Below are 22876 nucleotides of genomic sequence, written 5' to 3'. Positions count from 1 at the left end.
TTTGGAAATGAGTGAAGTTTCTAAGACTAAAGGCAAAAGGAACTGCACAAAAGCACATTACTTGATAAAGCTGTTCCCTATGAGGACATAAGTTAATCATTCTGAGACGACTATATGTGTACACTGGGACCAAGCAGTTCAGTAAGCGGATGACAGTAGGAGCCAGTGTCCTCAATGTTGGAGTGGAAGGTTACACAGGAACAAGGGGAGATGAAGGCTAAAGTGATCCATGTGGTAATGGATTATAATTGGAGACATCAGTATGAACTCCTGTGTAGTTTAATATACAGATGGCTAAATATAACAGAATTTATAGTTGTGTGTATGTACAATGTTTAGAATGTATGTATATTTCCTCGCTCTGTGAGCCAAGAGGGTCCCTAAGCAAGGATACCTAAGTAGCAGTAAGCATACCTAACCCCCCAGATCTTTGTGTCTAAAACCATTTCTCCAATAAAAGGAATCAGAACTCCCTGGAGAAATGGCTGATTCTAGGACTAGGGCGGGAAGTATACGAGGTAAGACTGATGCACCTCATAGTGCCAGAAAGTAAGGAAGTAATCAGAAAACCCCACAATGATGGGGTATATCAGACTGATGCAGGAGCCAACTATACACACAACTATAAATTCTGTTATATTTAGCCATCTGTATATAAGCTCCCAATAGCTAAAACTGGAACAAGCTGAGCAACAAAATTAAATAGTTGAGCAACAAAACAAAATAAAATTCAGTTATGACCCAAAATATAAAATAAATATCTATGAGTCTATACTGATATAAATAAATTACTGAATGTATGAGTGAGGAAGAAGAGACAAATCTCCCGTAGAGAAGAATTCCAAATAATGTATGTAGATACTCCACCCACTGGGAGGTGGAGTTTAACATCCTTTAAATGTAGGCTGCACGTAGTTACTACCTTCCAAAGGGTACAGTATGGGAAGGGAGGAAGAAAAAATGATTTTACATCAGAGAAACCCAAAAACCTTTACTTCAGACAGGTGGTCAAGATCAACATCAACAATGGTAAGTCATGTTGACAGTATGAACCCTTCGTATAATGTGTTATATACCTCTGTGGTCTTCCTCCAAAAAATACATATAACTCCAATGTAATCATGACAAAGACACCAGACAAATTTCAACCGAAGGATGTTCTACAAAAATACCTGATCAGTATTTCTCAAAACTGTCAAGGTTATCAAAAACAAGGAAAGTCTGAGAAAAATGTCACATCCAAGAGGATCCTAAGAAGACATGAGGATTAAATGTAATCCAGGGTCCTGAATGGGATTCCAGAATAGAAAAAGGACATTGGGTAAAAACTAAGGAAATATTAATAGGGAAAACTAGCCATGGAGGATATGAGAACTTTCTATATTATCTTCACAACATTTCTGTTAATCAAAAACTATTCTAAAATACAAAATTTATTTTTAAAAATGTTAAGTTAAACATTGTACAGGTGTTTAAATGCATCATTTTACTGCAACTCCTTGTTGAAGGACATTTTTATGAAAGTAACTGCTGAATGGACATGGCTTTGCAAAAGCATTGTTACACATGATTTCTTGTTCAAACAGAATTCATTGTATCTACACCCAGCAAAACAAAGTTAACTCGGGCTGTGTGCCAAGACTTGGAAATGGCCTTGTTATATAGACTCAATGTGATAATTGTAGTATTCAAATCTTTCCATCTATGACACACAATATTCCCATTGGCCTAAAAGAAAAAAAATAGCCTCTAAGTTGATTCTTCACTGGCTCAAAAAGTTTCCAAGTAAGTGTATCTAGGGGGAAGTCAGAAACTCTAGGGCCAGGGGAGGGCAGGAAGGGAACTACACTAACAACTGCTAGTTCCAAAACTTGAAAAAAATAATAAAAGGAAGGAAAATGCCTACGCTTCTGCAGAAGGCCACCCTTGTATGGGAATACTGCCAGAGAACTTAGAGTGGCTCTGAAATGGAGAAAAGTTTGGGTTAAAAAATGGGTTAAGAAAAATTTACTACACTTAACTGACCCTGAGTGCCCAGGATTGTACTTGCTATGCAATCAAGATTCCAAAGGGCAGAAATCCAGACATTGATGGTCCTAGGAAGCAGGGGAAAGTTTTAAAGAATACATGTATTCCCTTCACAGGGAAGGCAGTATAGCAGGGAGAAGATAAGTAATGACTCTATAGCATCTTGCTATGCTGATGGACAGTGACTGCAGTGGTGTGGGGGAGACTTGATACTGTGGGTGAATGTTGAAACCACAATGTTGCTCATGTGAAACCTTCATAAGATTGAGTATCAATGATGCGTTTATTTTACCAATAAAGAATACATGACCTCTATAATTTTATGCTCAAGACCTTAACAGCATGTCTCACACAGCCAGTTTTTAAAGACAATAATAGCCCACAATACCAGGCCGGTCCACAGCAGGAAGTTCGCATGTTGCTGTTAATGCCTCCGCCTCTGCAGAGATCAGCCAGGGGTGACAAACCCTGGAGATAATGCCAGACAGAGTCAGGCACCCTGCTCTCTTCTACATCTGTTCGGGGCCTGAAGAAATAGGAAAACAGGAAAAGATAATAGTGATTTTCTGACTTTTGAGGGCTTTACTTAGCCTCAGTAGTTATCCCAGCTCATCCTTCAAGCTCTAGTTCAAACCTTAAATCTTTAAAGTCTTTCAGCTAACCCTTCCTCATCCAAATTCTGAGAGCATAATTAGCCTTTCACAAGTGCCAAGGAATTTGACACTTAATGAGTTGCAATCCTAGCTTCTTTTCATGTATAATATATCTCATATACACAGATTCTTAAATCTGCCTGCAAATTCTTTTTCTCTCCTCCCCACACATTTCCTTCCATATCTCATAGCCCTTAGTCCATGTTTTGCCTATGTGCTTGCTAAATAGCTGATCTTGATTGGTTATTCCGATCTCCCTCAAATTGCCATAACAAACATTACATGTACAACAGATTTTTATCATGTCTTACTGTTCTGGTTAGCTACTCAAAATAGCCAAGAGGTCTCCAAGATTATGTCTAGTCTGCTGATGGTAAGACTTGGTTCAAGGAGAGAAGAAACAGGTCTTCTCTCTGTCGCCAAAAGGAAAATACAATTTCCTTGGCCAAAGGTGTCTGTCAGGACTCTGGTCGCAGGGCTCCTTGGTTCCCAGCCAGCTGACCACAGCCTCTGGTTTTGATGCAGGAGGATGATGGTATCTGAGCCTCTGGACAGACAGTGCACCCAGCCCTGGACACTCAGTGCCAGCACTCACCCCTGCCTGAGCCCTAGATTTGCCTACTCTCCTACCTCACTCATATCTGACACTTCCCCCATCAGAAAAACTTCTAATCATTAAACTGTCATGTCACATAGAGAGTCCAGGGTCTGATGCAAAACAGCACTTTGCTTTTCCCTATGAAGTGCTGATGAGTTCAACACAGTTTACCCTGATGAGTATGGTTCATGTGTTCTTTTACTCAACAAATATGTACTGAACGCCGGCCACGTGTCAGGGACTGCTCTGGGCGTCAGGGATTTCCCATTCTTTCTGGTCTCCTTCCTCTGCACTCCTTTCCCTCTCACCCTGTCCTGGAGGTCCCAGGCCTTAGCTGATGAGTTCTCCACCAGGTTTTCCTCTTACAGAGTGGTAGTGGTGGTGGGATTCAGACCCTCCAGGTACCTCAGTATGATAACATTCATAAGCAAACTTTTCTCCTGCCAATATGACCTCCTTTCGTATTTATAGACCTCCTGTTCTATCGCAAGATCTTCACCACTTTTTACCACCTTTCCAATGATCCCCTTTTACATCTTAGCCTGATGTGGGCCAGGAAAGAAGTGGGGCCGGATGGTCAGAAAATGCAACCTTGCAAATATTATCACATTTTTTTAAGTGAGAAAAATGTGAAAGGATGGGGAGGAGCAGAGAGGACACTTTAAAAGTTGGCAGAGGACCTGATAGATGTTTTTCAAAGAAGACATACAGATAACCAACAGATTCATGAACAAGCACTCATTAATCATCAGAGAAATGCATATCGAACCTACAGTGAGATACGATCTCACACCAGTCAAAATGGCTATTACATTATGTAACAAGAGTGGACAGCTATGCGCAAAAAAGTGAAAATGGATCTTACACCATTCACAAAAATGAAAGACCTAAATATGAGACCTGAGCATGAAACTACTAGAAGAAAACAGACAATAAACTCTTGAACATTAACATTAGAAATTTTTTCTGGATATGTCTCCCCCAGGAAGGGAAACAAATGCAAAAATGAGTAAGTTGACTACATCAAACTAAGAAAGCACAGCAAAGGACACCATCAACAAAATGAAATGGCAACCTACTGTATGAGAAGATATATTTGCAAACATCATATCTGAAAAGGGGTTAATATCCAAACCATATAAAGAAGATGTGGTTAGTACATATGTATATATGTATACATACATAGTGTATATATATATATGTGTGTATGTATAAATATATATTTCATATATATGTATATGTGTGTGTGTGTATATATACATATATAGATACACATACATATTACTCAGTGGTCGTATCCTTGTCAGTAATACCTCTGGAAGTATGGCTATATGGTGCCTAAAGGAAGCTCTGCTCTAGGCACCAGGGCTTCTAGTGAGACAAATTGCAAGATAATTAAAAGATTGAAAGAATCCCTAATCAGGCCAGCAAAAAAAGAGGAGGGAATCTTGCCATTTGCAACATCAATGGACCCCACAGGCTAAGTGAAGTAAGTGAGACAGAGAAAGACAAATACCATATGATCTCTCTTATGTGTGGAATCTAAAAACAAAACAAAAAACCAAGCTCATAATACAGAGAAAAGATTGGTGGTTACCACAGGTAGGGAGTGAGAGAAATTGGTGAAGGAAGTCAAAAGGTAAGAAGAAAAATGTGAGTATCTCTGGTAAAACATAAAATAAAAATTATTTAATTAAAAAAGTTTTATAAATAAAATTTACCTGCATTAAGTACTGTTACAAATAACTCATCTGTGTGGTAATCAAATGAAAAGCTGTCTTCCACACAACACCAAGCATGCTCATGTACAATGACAAACAGCATAATTTACATTTGTACCTGGAAACAGACAGATTTCTCTTGACAGTGATTGCAAAACACATTATGAATTTCAAAACATTAAAAATCTGTTTTTATCAAGTGTTTCAGAATCAAGGATGTACAGACAATATGTAGAAACTACTTCTAAGCCTGCCCACTCAACTGCTTGCCATAATTTCTTCCAGGAAAAACAGAAATTGCATAGAGGTCTCTACTCTGAAGCCTCTGGAATGATGGAAGAAAGCTGCCAGTTGAGAATGGTGTCTGGGTGGGAGAGATGGGGGGCCCAGGGACTGGCACTCTGTGCCATATGCCTTGCAGAATAGGCAATGTCTTTCCTGCCTCCATAATCCAGAGATGGACAACATGACTTTACAGAATATGCTCAAGTGTGACATATGATGAGCAGAAACTAAAAGGAATTACCAGAAAAGTTTTCATTAATACTTGACCAACATATAAATATTCACCACAGGTACAATTAGTTATTACTATGCTTTGAGTTATGAAACAGGAACAAGCTAGAAGAGAATCAATGAGGAAAACAATTTCTTCCTCCTCCTCTGTTTAACTGCCCTAACCCAAAAAACTTTGTGAGGAGACTGCAGTGTTCCCAAACAGCCAGTAATACACCACGATTTGTTACAGCTATGCTACACTGCTAGACCTCCTACAGAGCCCTTGTCACACGCTGCTTTTTGTCTGTTATTTATTCATGGAGCGGAAGAAATGAATCTTAAACTACCACATTTAGATGTCCAAGAAATTTTGTTACCTTTGTTTTCTTTTTGTCTACTTAAACCAACCTCAGCTCTCTCTTGAGGTGGCAAGAAAGGCAGTCAGAACCATTATTGGAGTCCCCTTACCTCTCTGGTTTACACCAGAATCTGAGAGAAGTGCATATATCAAAAAATGGAGAAAGGACTTCTAATCTCTCACCTACCTTGATCCCTTTTGATATTCCCACTGCCCAATCTTGAAATGTAAGAGGGTTTTTGTTCCACTGCTGAGGTGAGATGGAGGAGAAGCAGGAGAAGGCTTTCCCTCAGCTAGAAGCCCTGGTGTCTAGAGCGGAGCCTTCCTGAAGTACCGTACAGCCATCCTTTCTGAGGCATTACTAACTGGGACATGACCACGGAACAAGTAAGGGTCCCCACTACCCATGGCCCACCAACCTCCATCCCTTTCCCAGTGTCCCAGAATTTCCACTCTTTCCCAGCCCTCAAAGGTACCCCTTTATTTATTCTTTATTATCCTATTGCTTCAGAGCACCCTGTGTAATTTCAACAAGCCAGCGTAGCATTGGGAACCCACAATTATTAACATCTTAACAAAGGAGTCTGCCACCTACATTTGTGTTCGCATTTCTTCCCACCCCAAATGTCCCTTCAGCCTTCACCCCACCCTCCACCACTATCAGACTTGGAGTTCTGGAGGGAAAGGACTCTTTATTATTCATTTTTTATCCTCTAAAGTACCTAAGGGGATTCTCAGCCACTGTGCTTAAGAAATCAAATCCCTCCCCATAGTCCCTCTAAATTTGTATTGATATGTAAAAAAGAATTATTTTTGCTACAATTGAGTACAATATTGTCACAGCAATGCCTGAGCCATGAAACAAAGCTGTATCAGGCAGCTGGGTGTGGGGCAGCTTTGTTTATAAGAAGCACGAGTTTAGCATGTTATCAGATTAGAAACTAGAGAAATTGCAAGAATTCTGCCTCCAGGAAGAGCACAACCAAGGCAGAACCAGCTCGTTTCAAACGGCAACCATCCTGAAGAGCCACCCATAGAAAACATCTTTAAACTTCTGTTGACATGGTGGCGATTACATTGTAATCATTGCTGGCCTGGTATGTGTTGCTTTCAGTCTTTTAATTATCTTAGAGCTCAAAAAATTCCTAGAATTTGAAGTGAGCCTCTTTGTCAGAGACTGCTAGATGTTCGCTCCTCTTATCCTCATTTTCTTCCTAATTAAAAGAACTTCCTATTGTTTAACTACCCAACATAAGGACTTCATTGCCTCGCTTGTCTTGCAGCTGTGTGTACAGGGGATGGTGAATAAGCCTGGGGCTAGCAACATGGGTATCCATGACTACACCTGGCCTGAAGGGACAAGGAGAGGCAGGAAGAGGTTGTTGGAACCCACAGAGGAAGCTATGGCTATAGGAGCTGCCTGACAAGAATTATGGCTTCTGTCTTGGGCTGTGATCCCCCAGAAGACTACCCTGAAGCTAAGATTTCAGCACAAGTAGTTTATTTAGGAGACTATCACAGGAGGCACTAGAAGGGGGTGGATAAGTGAGACAGGCAGGGAAAAATGCCAATACAGAGTATGTTGATAAGCAGATCACTACTGAGTGCAGTTGGGGCTCAGTGTTGATAGGGACCTCTGGAGGTGGTAAAGAATACTGCTCAGCATTGTCCCAGTCTAGGAGAGGAAGTGGAGGTGTTCATCAATTCTCAAACATCACTGGTTAAGGGGATATCTAAGGCAAATTCTGGCGCCGTAAGATCCCCACCCCTTAAGATCCAATCACCAACGCAGAGCACACCCTACCCCTACTCCTTAAAAACGCACTTCCTCACCCACGAGCTGCTGCTCCCTCTCTCTGGCGGCAGCCATTTTCTCTTTCAGATAAAAAAATCTCTTGCGTGGGCCCGTGTCTCCTAAGTCGTTCTGGGGTAAGAAGGGTCGCGGCGAGATACCCTTTCAATATCAACTGTCCAGCACCTTTGACCCAGCCTGCAAATAGGGTGGCCATGCTTCCATGGCCAGAGAAAGGTCCCTGGCAGCTGGTTACACAGGAAAGAGCCACCACTGTAAATAATGAATGATAAGAACTGGGGGTGCATAGGTGGGGGCCCACAGTGTCTCTTACAACTTCAGGTAAGGAGTATGCCTACTGCCAATCTGTGACCCAGCATGGAAGGAGATGAGGAATAAACATACAGCCTTACTCCCGAGCAATCTCCTGATGAACCTAACCGAAGCCCATTGATGTTGTTCACTCTGGATGACCTCCCAGGATACAGAACAGGGTGGAGGGAGAACAGTGGATCTGTGGAGCAGAGAGAGAGTATCCAGCACATCCGCCTTCTGTTGTTTTCAAATTTCTATATTTAAAATCTCAGCACTATTTGACTATATAATATAAATATTGTGATTTATTTATATATTCAGAAAAACCAAAGAAACTTGTGACTGGGAAGGACCTTGGAAAACCTATCTGTGAGTCCCAGCAGTAGAATGAGCACTACCTAAAGGAGAGGGGACTGAAGCTCTAGTTCTGGCTCGAATCATTAGGAATGATGCCACTTTGGGCAAGTCACTTAGCAATTCAGGCCATTTCCTTATCTTAATTATAGGGCAAGATCCAATTGACCTAGGAAGCCATTATGAAAATCAAAAGAATACAAAATGCTCTGTAGTTACAAAGATTATTTTAACTACAACTGTGAGGTATTAGTATACCCTCACTTTTCCAGAAAGATGTGAAGCAATGCCACTTTCAAACACATTCAGGAAGGAAAAGTCACTATTTTGTTTTATTGTGTTTTTTCAATTTGGAAGATATTTACATAAATATCTAGCACCATAAAAATCTTTTAAATGAGACTAGTACAAGTAAATAACATGTATTTACATATAATTATTTTCTTACAATAATCCCCTACCAAAAAGATCTGCATTCAACTAACTACATATCAGTTTCTAATAAATTGCCACAGTCATTTTTCTCTAGTTATTTTGACAGTAAGCTTACTCTATTAACCACTTCTTCTTTTATCCTTATGTGCTTCGATATTTCTGATGATCCAGTAATTATGGCCAACCAAGACCATGATTCTTTGTTCTTTCTCTTTCACTTCCCTTTCAATGTAGAAAATAAGCCTGATGATTATGGAGGCACCATTAGACTATAGTAAGAAATACTGGGCAGAACATCTTCTATTTCAATTAATTCAAGAATTAATAAAATTGTAATTACTGTTCCTAAATGGAGATTTCAGAGTTTCTGCCTTGCTAAACATCAAGAATCAGGATATTGTTAACCCAGAGAAATCTGTGAAACAAAAGGCAGTACTTCCTTTAGGGTTATCACACTATTACTGCCCTTAACATCCCAACGTGTGTAGTCATTCATTTGGCTTGCCTACAGTTTCAAAAGGAACTTGGGGGAGGGGAGATGGTTTGTTTCTAAATGTACCACCTCTAGGAAATTAGTATTTGTCAGTTCTTACCCATCCACAACAATGTAGAGGAAGGTGGAGACAAAAACATTAAGGAAACAAAGTATTTCATAAGAGTGAACAAAAAGATGTCATTCTCATGGCTGACTGTTGTTTTAAGTCTCCGTGGTGGGTGGGAGCAGGAAGACTTAAGTGTAGGGAAGGAAAAGGCTTTGCCCTTTTTCTTAAAGCAAGGCTACCCAATTTTAATTAGCTTTCTGGCTGTTATCGCTTTGCTTCAAGTACATTGCAATACCCCATTATCATCACACCATCCTGAGGAAACAGATATTGCCCTCCCGAACTTTGGTAAAAAGCTTAACGGAAGCTAAGGACTGACTACTCCAGGAAGGAAAGTTTTGCATAGACCTTCCTTCCATTAAGGCTAAAAGAAGTGACTTTTAAAAATTTATATGAAATAAAAGCCATTTTCCATGTAGGTAATTTTCACTGGTCATATATGGGTAAAATTGCAATATTTCCAGAATCTCTCACCTGGCCTTGTGCATCTTCATATCAGTAGATGTTTACAAGGGGTGGAGAAAAGTACCATCTCCATATCAATAGGTAATTACAAGGGGGAGCGAGGGCCTGTCTGGATGGGAGAGGTTGGGTGGGGTGGGGTCCCCTTTTCTGCAGCCAGGTAGCAAGCAGAAGTGGATGACTGCTTATAAGCAATAAACAGGTTTTTCCCACTTTATTTCTCCCTTTGACTGATTTCAGTTTCAAAGGTATTTTGCCCCAGGGTGGAAAATATTTTTCCCCCAGAGTTATACCATATTTGTGTTTCTTGAATATAATTGGTAGGAACTCCACTTCAAATTCTAGCATATCTGATCTGCATTTAAAAAAAAAAAGAAAGATAATATTGGAGAATTGAGAATTTGAATAAAATGAAATATATTTACTGTTTAATAAGCTGTTTTTTTATTCCTAAACTTACTAAAGATTGCTCTAATTTGTAATACCTAAAATAATGAACTTATATTAGTATTTTCAAAAATGTTTTGGATGGAAGGGATACTCAAATAATTTAATTTACATAGAATGTTTATGTGAATACTCTGATGTTTACACAACTATTACTCCAAATATGGAAATTTTTGGTTGGTTTGGGATTTGGCATTAACTACTGTGAGTAATGAAGACAGATAATATTATTTCAGTGTTATTTTTAGGGTGCTGTTAGGAGACCCCAGCCATAATAAAAATATCTCTGCCAACTGCCTGCTAATATCTTAGATTTCTTTAACTGTGGACAAATTATTTTACTTCACAATTAGTTACAAGTAGCCTTAAGAAAAGTAACAACAGATACCACTTACAATTTTGAAAAAGAAGAAAATGCCTGCATTTGAGTGAATTAAATATTGATGTATTTATATTGAATTAAATACAAATATTGATGGTGATATGAATTATAAAGATTGAGCTGACCAATAAATGGTGAAAAAGGATGTAGAGAGATTGTGCTGTCCCACAATACATTTTAAGTTCTTCCTATGGCTTGTTGGCTGTCGAGAGAATCTTCCCACAAAGAAATGGGTATTAATTAAACTAAATCTTTAGGATTATGAAGTATGCTATGCATACTGGTTATCCAGAGAAATTACCTGACAACTTGCAAACAGAAGGCAGATACCTTGAAGTCATCTCTAGACCAAATTCTGATCAGATTTGGTGGAGAAATTTCCAGAGAAAAAATACAAATGGAGGCATTATGTTTTGGAAGTTGTCTAGGCTTGTTAATACAAGAGTTTCTCTAAATTAAATGAGTCCTTTTTTTCCCCCTCAAATAAATAAGAGTATTCAGTGTACCAAAACTATGACTCAAATCTAAAGGTCAGGAAACATGTGAGTACCAAGTGTGATCACATCTCCAGATTTTATAAACCACCACAGAAAGTATACAAAATTTGAGTATTTTTTACACAAAATACATAAAAGTAAAGGTAAACATTAAAAAAATTCAATAGCATGTATTGCTCAAACACCCCACAGTTTGACTGGAGTCCTTGGACAAAGCAGTGTGAGATAAATTGGCATCTCATTAACTTCTGAACCTGAGCTAGGGCAAAATTTACTGCAGAGACCCTGTTAAAGAAACTTCCATGTTCTTGGAAGCTCCCTGAATTATAAGCTCTGAGCTAGAGCTAGCAGTGAGCACGACCAGGCAGACAAAGTTTGCATGTTCACAATCCCAGAGAAGGGGTACCACCTTCAAAGCCAGGCAAGGGGCCCCTACTGTAGTCCTGGACCTTAGAGTGATCCAGGAAACCAGAGCCCACAAATGACAGATTCGGTAAAAATAGACACTTCTGTCACCCAGGACCTAGTGCTCAGCAATGGTGCTGCACAGCTCACAATCCTACACAGCTGCTGCTGCGATTCATGTCCTTCGGGCGATGCTCTGCAGCATCCCTTGACTGGCAGCCGTAAAGGGAAAGATGACTGTATCCAAGTGAGGAATTGAGGCTGGTGGCACTACTAATATCAGAAATGGACATTGCTTCAGAGTATGAAGAGAATTGAGTTGGAGAAACACTTAGGTATGAAAAAGAAACACAAGATTTGTTTTGTTGATTTGATACATTAGGTATCTTTCCTCCCAAATGCCATGATTGTAATAGATTTTTGAATAGTGAAATTTTTGCCAGTAGAACAGTGTTTGTTTTATTGTACTCTTAATACCCGCTATCACAATTGAGCACAGTTTTTACAACAGTTGCACATGGCCGCTGAGGAACAATTCTGCAATATTAAACAATAGTATCATAACATATATGAAACAACAACTATTCTTCACATTGGCAACTGCAGTTATGAATAGTTTTAGGTTTATAGAAATAGGTAATAAGACCTAATTACCTTTAAAAAAAATGAATTAAATTTTTTCAGCTATATTTAAATAAGTTTAATTTAAATTTTGATTTTCATTGTTGTGATTTATGTTTTACCTTTGAATTTAGCAGATCATTTTGAATATACTAAAAGAAAAATGCTTTTTAAAGACATGGCATTAAAAATTTTTAAGTTTACTTTTATATACTTTATAAAAAAAGATATTCAAATTTTGTATACTTTTGTGGCACTTTTTAATATTGGTCTCAAATGTTTTGACATATCTCCCATAGAGAAGTGGTGGGGGAAGGGTCCACCTACTCTCTGAGTGGACTTGTAACTGCTTCAACCAATAGAGTACAGTGGAAGCGATACTATACGTCTGTATGGCTAGATCAGAATAGGCCATGCGGCTTCTGCCTTGTTCACTAGGACATACCTTCCTGAAGTCCTGATCCACCATCTTAAAAGTCCATCTAGCTTAAGGCTGCCATACCGTGAGGAAGCCTAAGCCATAAGAAGAGACCACATTTAGGCATTCCAGTTAATAGTCCCAGCCAAACATAGCCTTCAAGTATTCACAGCCCAGACACCAAGACATGTAAGTAAAGAAACCTACAGATGACTCTGGACTCCAGCCATCAAGGTCTCCCCCAGCTATCCGAGTCTTGCCAGCTGAGGCCCTAGACATCGTTAAGTCATCTCTGCTATATCTTGTCCGAATTCTTGACCCAGAGAATTCATATAACAAAATAGTTGTCATAACACAAAATTTGGGGATTGTTTGTTACATACCAATAGATAACGACAATGCTTTCAGTACAGTATACTTCATTTTTAAACTTAGGTCACTGGGCCTGATTATTAGTTATACTAGTGATATAGAAATGTAAGAGTGGAGGGAAGGAAAAAAGTTTAAGAGACAAAAGTAGAAAGAAGGATTTCTTGTTATGGCAGCATGAGGGAGTTGGCAATTCTTCTCTGTCGTAAGGTAAGTATCTACTTCCACTGCAAGAAAGATGGAGTAGATATATTTTTCCATATTCATGTTAGTAAATACAACTAAAAACTCTGGACATTATCTACATAAGAAATAAAATGAGGACTCTAAAAAGTGAAGAGAAAGCAGGCAGGTTAGGGATCTTGGGAGCTTAGAAATGACACAATGGTGAGTTCTCTGCATTTTCTTTTTGCCTCATATATCCCAGACTTGAAGGAAGCTGTTTCCACCCCGAACCAACAGTAACAAGCAGCACCATACCCTTGGGGGTCAACAGAGGCCAAGTGAAGAACTGGACTTTTTTTTTAACTGGACTTCTATTGCCCTCTAGCAGTGATGAGGTAGGGCCACCCTTCTACTGCCAGAGCAGTATCAGAGTAAGCTAGCTAAAACAGAAGGTGTGAATAACATAATATCCAAAATGTCCAGATTTTGAATAAAAATCATTAATCATACCAATAACCAGGAAGATCACAAATGAATGAAAAAGATAATCAATAGGTGCCAACACAGAGATTGTAGTTTAATTCTAGTTTAAAGTCTAGTTTAAACTATTCATTGATTATTCATCTCTTAATAAACAAGGAAACTAATTCCTCCAGAACTACTAAACTCCTTTTCTGTTAAACCTATAGACACCATTTATTTGATTTGCTTGGATAAATGCTTGTGAACCACCATTAAAATCATAGTTATTTTAATCATGGTTATTAATGATGGTGTAAAAAGTGCCCCCTGGGGAGGGGAAATGGGAGAAAGAAAGTGGGAATGGTTGTGGAAAGACAACAGGAAGGAACTTTTTAATGATGGAACTGCTCTGTGGCAGACACATGTGAAAAAATTAAATACAACTAGGTACATGGATGGGCACACATGCATAAAACTGGGAAAATCTGAATCAGATGTGTCATCTGCATCAATGCCAATATTCTGGTTGTGTGTACCATAATTTTGCAAGGTGTTACCTTTAGAGGATACACAGGATCTCTCTGTATTATGTTCTACAACTTCATGTGAACCTACACTTACCACAAAATTTAAATTTAAATTAAAAGTATCAGTTGATGAAAATGACAACATGTATCTATAGCTTACTTTTTTAAAAGGAAAAAAACATTGAGAAGCTTTTTACTCTCTTAAATGGTGTCTTTTTCATTAAAAGAAGTTATTGATTTTAATGAGATACACTTTTATCAATCTTTTTCTTTATGGTCAGTGATTTTTTCCTGTCCGGTTTAAGAAATATTTGCCTACCCCAAGATCATGAAGGTATTATCTCGTGTTATCTTCTATTAGCTTTATTGTTTTACCTAAGTCTACAGTCTGTGTGAAATTGATGTTTGGGTATGTGTAGCTAGGAGTCAAGATACTGCTATCCATGTGAATATCCAATTGACCCAGCACAATAATTTATTGACTATTTCACCCTTTCTTCACTGCACTGCAGTATTGCTTTTGTCATAAATCAATTGACTATATATGTATAAGTTTGTTTCTAGACTCCATTCTTTTCTATTGGTCTGTTTGTCTATCTTGGAGACAAAGCTATACCATTTTATCTACTAATTATTTTACCTTAATAATCAGAGGTGATACATAGTAGGTATAGGCCCTACAACTTTGTTCTTCTTCAAGATTCTCTTGGCTATTTGTGGCCTTTTGCAGTTACATATAAAATTTGAAATCGACTTGTCAATTTTTACCAAAAATGCTGGAATTTTTACATGGAGTGAGCTGAATCTACAGATCAATTTGGGAAGAACCGACATATTTTCATTAATAAGTCTTCCTAACCATCAATTTGGTTAGCCCTCCATTTATTTAGGTTTTCTTTCATTCCTCTCAGAAATATTATTTAGTTTGATATGTAGAGATCTTGTACTATTTTAGATTTATTCCCAGGTATTTAATGTTTCATGTTATTATATATTTTATCATCTAAAACTTTAAATTTTCTAATTTATTATTGCTATAGTATAGGAATACAATTTTTATATATTGACCTTGTATTTATCCTTTCCATTGCTCTTAATGTATTCCTGCTTTTGTGCATCCATCTGGATAATTTCTCCTGTAGCCTGAATAACTTAGCAATTCATTGTGTGGATCTGTTGGTGGTGATTTTTTTCTCTGTTTTTACTTTTTAAACACATTTTTGCCTTATCTTCAGTTTTGAAGGATATTTTGCTGGGTATAGATTTCTAGGTTACCTTCTTTTAAGACATTCCACTTTTTATAGCTTTCCTTACTTCTATTAAAAAGTCAGTTGTGAGTCTTACTGTTGTTCTTTTAAAGGTAATATGTCTTTTTAACCTATGCTTTTTGTAGATTTTTCTCTTTGTATTCTGCTTCCAGGATCTGGAGAGGAGGGACTGTTGGATATGCAGCTTGACAAGAAGAGGTAGTGCCTTGACAAGAAGAGGATGTTTTATACCCCAGTCTCCAAGATGTGTGACCTCTCTCCTCCTCCCAGACATCAAAAGCCATTCAGAGCTTTTCAGCAAAAATGCCTACATGGACTTTGCTCCTTTTAGGAGAAAATTCTTCTGCTACCCACAGCACACACAACTTGGAGTAAGGTTAAGAGGCTGGCCTACCTGGCTCTTCCTACAGTGGTGACTTAATCAATAATGCGCACAATTGTCCAAGGGCCCTAGTGATACCAATAACCTCTTTCTGTGTGATTAGAAGATCCCCAAAAGCTACTCCCACTTTTATATTTAGCCTCTATTACATAACTTTTGCATGTCCACTTTCAATGCAATCCCATCTGCCTTCTATTTTTCAGGGTTCTCATGTCTGGCCCACTGAAAGCACCCCTTCAGGTTTCTCAATATCAAGGTATGTGTATGGATGCACATGACTGTGTGTTTTCATGTAATTTTTCTATAATTTTTAGAGATTTTGGAGAGAGGGAAGAGGCTAAAACTTATTTTCATTTTCATTCAGTCTCAGCTAAATTTCTAAGCACATATTAAACTCCTTTAATACCAAGCACAGACAGCTGCTAATATCATACGATTTAATATGGAAATTTCTGCTTCTAAGCTGATGTCATATTAAGCTCTTTCAATTTAGCACTTGGTCCTCATGTTAAAACTAGCATCTGCATGACATATGTGAATACATTTCATTCTCCTTTCTCAAAATTATCTTTCAGATTTTAATATTAGGTCTCAAAAGAATTGATTTTTGTATTAGATTCCTGAAAACATGGAACAGCAATAATATGAATAATATTTTTGCTCAACTCTAACAAAAAATAGGGATTAAAAGTATTCTAGAAACTTATAAAGTACTAAAATTTCAAAACTGAGAAAAGCAATTCAGGGAGACCCTAAAATATTATTTCCCTACACTCAACCATAAAGTTCTTCAATCAACAAATGCTTTTACCAACACTAATAAATTTAGGAATAATTTATCATTGATATACCATAGATTGAAAATTAGTGAGTACATTCCAAACTTTTAAAATCTAAAATCTCCAATTAGTTGCACAATAGAAATTTTATATAAAGAAATGTAATCCTGAAATAATATAAGCTCTAAATATTTTTAAGAGTTAAATCTAAAGAATTCAACAAAATAATCTTGTAAAAAATATTTAATGTATGTCCTAGGCACTGTTCCAGGCATGACATATATCAGTGAACAAAACAAACAAAACTCCCTGTTTTGTGGAGTTTACATTCTAGTGAATACACACAACTTTAATAATCTGAACTTGGTCTTTTCTTTTTGAAATTATTAATAAAGTAGATGAATGTTTTATACCCCAAAACAAATATAGTATCTTTTATAGCAGCCCATCACACAATCATATAAAAATTTAAGCACATTTATAACACAGAGATACATTTAGCTCCTGATGTCACAATAATACATTAGAAATGCCTTGTCAGATAATGTAAGGTCAGGTATCCTCAAATATATCTGCCTAAGTGATTCACTTGAAAAAGGGCGTCTTGGCTAGAATTTAGGTAAATGTACTAGATTTTAGATAACTCTTTAATAGATCTTCAGTTATATCCCTATACCAAGCTACTGAAATAACCCAGATGTCATAACTATGCAGATTGAGGACAACACTGGGTATAGCAGAAGCAAGATTTTGATCACCAAGAGTTGTGATCAACTGTCCAATATGGCAACTACTAGTCACACGTTGTCATTTCACGTTGAATTAATTAAAAATTTAAAATTCACTTCCTTAGTCATACTAGTCACATTCAAGTATGCAGTAGCCACATGTAGCGTGGCTGCCATATGGAGCAATGCAGCTATAGGACATTACCAACATCGTAGATATTTCTTTTGGACAGTGCTGTTCTAGAGAATCCAAAGAGGTACACCACTCCTGGGAAAAACAAAACTTCCTAAAGAGGGTTACAAAAAGTGGTGATTATAATAGCAACAAACAAGTTTTATTCTCTATCCCTTAGCCATTTCTGTTCGTGCAGCTTATTTTCTCACCTCCCAGAAAATCTGTCTCTCCTTTCTTTACTCCCTTTCCCTCTTTTCACATTTCCCTACCCCATTTCTCACCCCACTTCTCTCATTTTTTTCTAGTAACTCTGCAACGTTTCATGATTTGATGCATGTATTGAAGTTTTAAATTAAAATTTTTTTCTGTTTCCAAAAAAAAATTTTTCTGTTTCAAGACTATCTACTGTTAAAAGAACATATGGGACGTGAACAGTTCCCAGGAATGTGTTGTTGTAATTTGTCTGATTTTTCTCAAACTATTCAAATTCAGTTAGACAATATCCATCATATCATTGATAAGTTTTCACAAATGCCTAGGGTGCCTAACTGGTTTTCTTGGTTTCATTGGAGATGGCTGGTAATTGTAGGTCTGCTTTGGTTATGTAGCTGTATTCCTATTATGTTCATGTGTGTGCGCAATTTAATTAGTAGTTTAAAACCTATACATGCTTATGTTACTCTACAAGAAGATATGTCAAAGAAATAATCAATCTTCCCATGTTTTCTTCCATCTGCTACTTCTATAGCTTTTCTTCTTCCTTCCTAATTACGACCCTTAAGTAGAATTCGTGCCTCATATCAAAATTACCGAGTATCATAATTCTTCCAAGTGGTAAAGATACCTCAAGACAAATGCTGGGCATAAAAGCCACAGGGCATAAATCTGCAAAGAAGTAAAAAGCTAACCTTTTCAAACAATATTGCTTCCCTCTCACTTACCAACTTTACATTTCCCTGTGTGGACCCGGAAGATGACTGGTTAGCCAGAGATGGGTAAGATTCCTCAAGGGAGGAACAACCTAAGACAGGCACAGTCGCAGGGGGGCCATCAGGTGAGAAATTGGGGATCAACAGAGGTGAGGCTTAGAACCTCACCCCCCCTGTTCTGAGAGAAATCTTCTGCATCCGTGGATGTTTTGTTGCCCTTGTCTAGCCTGGATTAATACTTAGTCTATAGTCTATAGACACACACCTGATCATCTACATTTGCCCTCTTACAGCACTAAATTATGTTTTCTACCTTTATCTTGCATCTACCTACCACTTCAGCATTTTATTAGAAATAATAATAAGGGAGAAATGTGGGATTCACATATAAATCAAGTATAAAAATCAAACGAATATTCATATTTGACCTGATTGTTTATAGTTCATAATGCATGATCAAAACCGAAAGTTTCTGTGATGACTGCCCTTGTACTGTTCACCATGTAAGAACTTATTCACTATGTAAGAACTTGTTCACCATGTAAGAACTTGTTCGTTATGCTTCAGAAGATTGGAGACTGTTGAGAATTAGGCTTGGGGTTGATTAATGATTGTGCATTGAGCATTGAGTCCCCTATACAGAATTTTATTGTTGTTAACAACCATTTGATCAATAAATATGAGAGATGCCCTCTCAAAAAAAATTTTTTTTTTCTGTTTCAAAAACAGTATTTAGATGAGAATTTTATTTTTAAGGTACGTTATCTCCGGTTTATTTTTCTCCCTGAGATTGTTATCTTTCTAGAAAGGGCTCAGGTCCGCTGAACTTGTACTGTCACCTAGCGGAGGGAAGGAGCAAGGGCTCCTTCGCCGGTTTTGCGGTTGCCAGGCGACGGAAGCTGTGCGGGGCCAGGCCTAAGGAGGAGCCTGTGAAAAGATGCCGAAAGAGCTGTAACAACGCCGCTTTCTATTGGCTGAAGAGCTCTCCGCCATTGCCATGAGCCAATGAATTGAGGCATACGGATGACGTCAGACACTGCGACTCCTCCCACCCGCCCCCTAGGTACGCGTCTGGCTATCCCCTAAACGCACGTTAAGCTCTTGGGGGGCTCTCGGCGGCTCCATGTGCACCTCGCAGCTCGTGCTTCTGCAGCTGTTCCTCCTCATGGTCCCCGAGGGCGTCGGGCCTCAGTCGTCTTCCTCCCAGTCAGAGGCAGTGCCCACCCCTTCGGACCTGGGGCTAGGGTCGCAGGGAGCGACCCCTCAGTCCTCCTCGGAGGGTTCTGAATCTCCGGGGGCTGTGCCTGGGATCTTTGCTACTGTCGTGACCCCTACCGCCCCGGGTAATAGGACCGTGGACCTCTTCCCAGGTGAGGGGAGAAGATGTGGGAAGGAGCAACTGACTTAGATCTAAAATTCTGTGAACAAAATGAATTGCCACAGAGCGAGAAGTGGGGTTGTCGGAAGAGGTAAATTCGCACTTGGAAGAATTTGGGGATCCTCACCCCCATTCTCTCTGATTTATGTTGTACCTTCATAGTCTTACCGATCTGCATCTGTGACTTGACTCCTGGTACCTGCGATATAAATTGCTGCTGCGACAAAGACTGCTATCTTCCCCATCCGAGGACAGTTTTCTCCTTCTGTCTTCCAGGCAGCGTGAGGTGAGCTGCGGCAACGCATGAATCCTAGAGGGGACTGGGACCCTAGAATAGGTAATATTTAGAAATAGGAAGAGTTAGCCCTCCTGCCTTCCACCGCACATCCCCTCTGGTTTTTCCCGCTAGTGACGCTACTCTTCGGATTCTCTAGAGCAGGGCTGCCCGACAGCATAGGACCTTTGTGTTGTCCTGTGGCTGTCCGAGGAATCCTCTCTTTTGCATTTCACTGACATTCACAAGGCACTCTTCTTTGGACCTAAATCTCTGCTTCTAAATGTATTTATTCTCCATTCTGTTTCCTCACAGGGCTTCAAGTTGGGTGTGTGTGGACAACTCTCTTATCTTCAGAAGTAATTCCCCATTTCCTTCAAGAGTCTTCATGGGTACAAGTGGAGTGAGGCAGTTTTGTGTCCATGTGAACAACCGTGAGTAAATACATGTTGTCTGTTCTTATTGCCTAACACTTGCTGAAAGTTAGCTTTGTCTCTGGCCTTTTATTCCTTTTCTTTCTTTTTAAACTTTTTTTTTTTGTCTTTTGAATATCATTTCCCTGTCCTTCTACATCTCCACCTTCCCCATTTTTTTCTCATATTAGTGAACATTTTCAGCTTATGCCCTATTGGTTATGGGTCGGAAAACCCATACAGAATTTTTATTTCAGTCATCTCTGTCAGCTCAGAAAATTTCAGACAGACTGTATTCCCCAACTTGCTACAATCTCCATGAAGGCACTCAGTGCCTGATATATAGGAGGCACCAAATAATGCTAGAATCAATGTCTTTGACAAATGAGTCTATACCAACCTTGTTTTTATTCCCTGAGGCAATAGCATTGGAGAAAGATCATTAGACTTGGATCTCAGCCCTGCCATTTACTTACCAGCTACCCTTAGCATTTTCAGTCTCACTTCTTCAACTGCAGAATGAGAATATCACTAGCCCGGAATGTGAAAGTGCACTATAACTGTGAAGAGAAAAAAAAAAAAGTGAGGTGGTTATTATTAAGGTTTTTTAATGGGCTTAGAAATTTGCCAGTGAGAGCTATAACATTTCTAAAGATATGAAGCTAATTTATCTTTTTTTTTTCCTTCTAAGAAGCAAAATATGTTCCACACAAAACAGACTTAAATGTCCCTTACACCCTAAACTTCAACTCATCCTGATTTCATCTGACTGTTAGAAAAGAATCTCCAAACTGTATTTGTTTCATGAAACACCCATTTTTGGTCTGGGGGGACTCACAATGGCTACCCTATCCTTTCCAAATCTTCCACTGCCTTCTAGCTCCAGCCCTATTGCAATAGTGTCTAATTGGTGCTCCCTGCCTTTGCTCCCCGCCTTGCCTCCCAAACCATCCTGCCACTGCTTTTGGATCAGTGGTTCTGAACTTCGCCAACAACACCTGAGTTACTCTCTTGAACACTATAGGATATTTTGAATTATTATCAGTTTATATGAACATTATGTCTCCCCAGATAAATTGTCAGCACCTAGAGAAGATGGACTATATCTTTGTTTGCCCACAGTGCTTAGTATTTGCTGATAATGATCAAAAGTCTATACAGCATGATGAAATGGGAAGAGCCCTAGACCAGGAATCGGGAGATCTTTGATCTATTCCTGGCTCTGCCAGATGGCTCTGTGGTCTGTTGCTGTTCATTTACCTCTCAGGATCCAGATTTTCTGATGGGATCAGGCCAGATAGTCACTAGACTTTCTTCCACATCTGAAATTGAATCCGTCTAAGTCTAAATACCTTTAAGTTCTGTTAGGTGTAATATTCACCATGTATGATTGCAGAAGTTTAGGCAAAAATTCTATTATCCTTAGCCTATATGCTCCTTATCTGCAGCATCCCTGCTTACCACCAATATCCCTGTGCTAAAGTGAGAGGCAAAATGTTAGCTTTCCCATACTCTTTTAAGCCATGAAAAAATAGCCAGATGAATTTGCCATCTCACCTCCTTTCTCAGCTTATTTTAGCTTTTCTTTCATCTAAAAGGATAGAAATAACTACATTTCACATGAGGTAAGTATTTCTTCCATGTGGTTTTTCAGGGTATGAGTTCTGAAAGAAATGTTAAATAGTTCCTGGAAGCTTTAAAGTTTGAAGACCTCAGAACAGAAGAAAGTGGTCTGCAGACCAGCAACATCAGCATCATGTGTTCCAGAGCGGTGCTTTTAAAACTCTTAACAGACGTGCACATTACCTGACGCACTTGTGAACATGCAGGTTCTGACTCAGTAGGTCTGGGGAGTGACTTTAGAGTCTGAGTTTCTGACAGGCTGCCAGGTGATGCAAGGGCTGCCTGTCTGTGCACCACAGTTTGAGTAGCAAAGATCTCGGAGATATGAAGAGAGTGAGTAGTCTGAAAGTCCCCAGAATTGAGAATTGTGTTCATTTCATACTCTTTCAGAAAGATGAAATGTCAAATAATTAATATGACTTTGTGATTGCAGAGGATAAAGTTCAGCTTTTGTAATGTGGAGTCCTGATGCAGATCTTGATACCTTTTGAATCTGCCAAATGACCATAATTATATGCAGAATGAAAGGACTTATTAGCATGGGGCATTTTCTGTTACATTCATTTTCCAAATTAGCAAAAGACTTGGGTGGCAAAGCAGAGTTGTCCATCACCAGCCACCCTCTGAATAGGGGTCAACGCCAGAGGCCTTTTCCTACATCTCTGTCCGAGTTCTGAAGTGCTGTAAGTTGATGGCTGCAGGAGCTTGGATAGATTTATACAATGTTAGAATATAAATTATAGAGTTGTTACAGAAAATACCCCTTTACGATGTCTGAAATTTTGAATGTAGAAATTATAAGGTGAAAGGAATAAAAC

At 38.7% G+C, this 22876-nt stretch overlaps 1 protein-coding gene across 1 annotated transcript in view; it reads left to right on the top strand.

The window, feature by feature from the left end:
* The first annotated feature begins 19405 nt into the window (after positions 1–19405).
* TCTN3 (tectonic family member 3) overlaps positions 19406–22876 on the top strand; it is a 30924-nt gene continuing 27453 nt past the window's right edge. The window contains exons 1-3 of the mRNA XM_036886471.2: positions 19406–19740; positions 19911–20034; positions 20338–20456. Coding sequence (XP_036742366.2) covers positions 19494–19740; positions 19911–20034; positions 20338–20456 — 490 coding nt within the window. The 5' untranslated portion in view covers positions 19406–19493. The remainder of the gene's footprint in view (positions 19741–19910; positions 20035–20337; positions 20457–22876) is intronic.

The sequence above is a fragment of the Manis pentadactyla genome, chromosome 8 (genome assembly GCF_030020395.1).
Source record: "Manis pentadactyla isolate mManPen7 chromosome 8, mManPen7.hap1, whole genome shotgun sequence".
Lineage (NCBI taxonomy): Eukaryota > Metazoa > Chordata > Mammalia > Pholidota > Manidae > Manis > Manis pentadactyla.
This window is presented reverse-complemented; position numbering and strand designations above follow the sequence as displayed.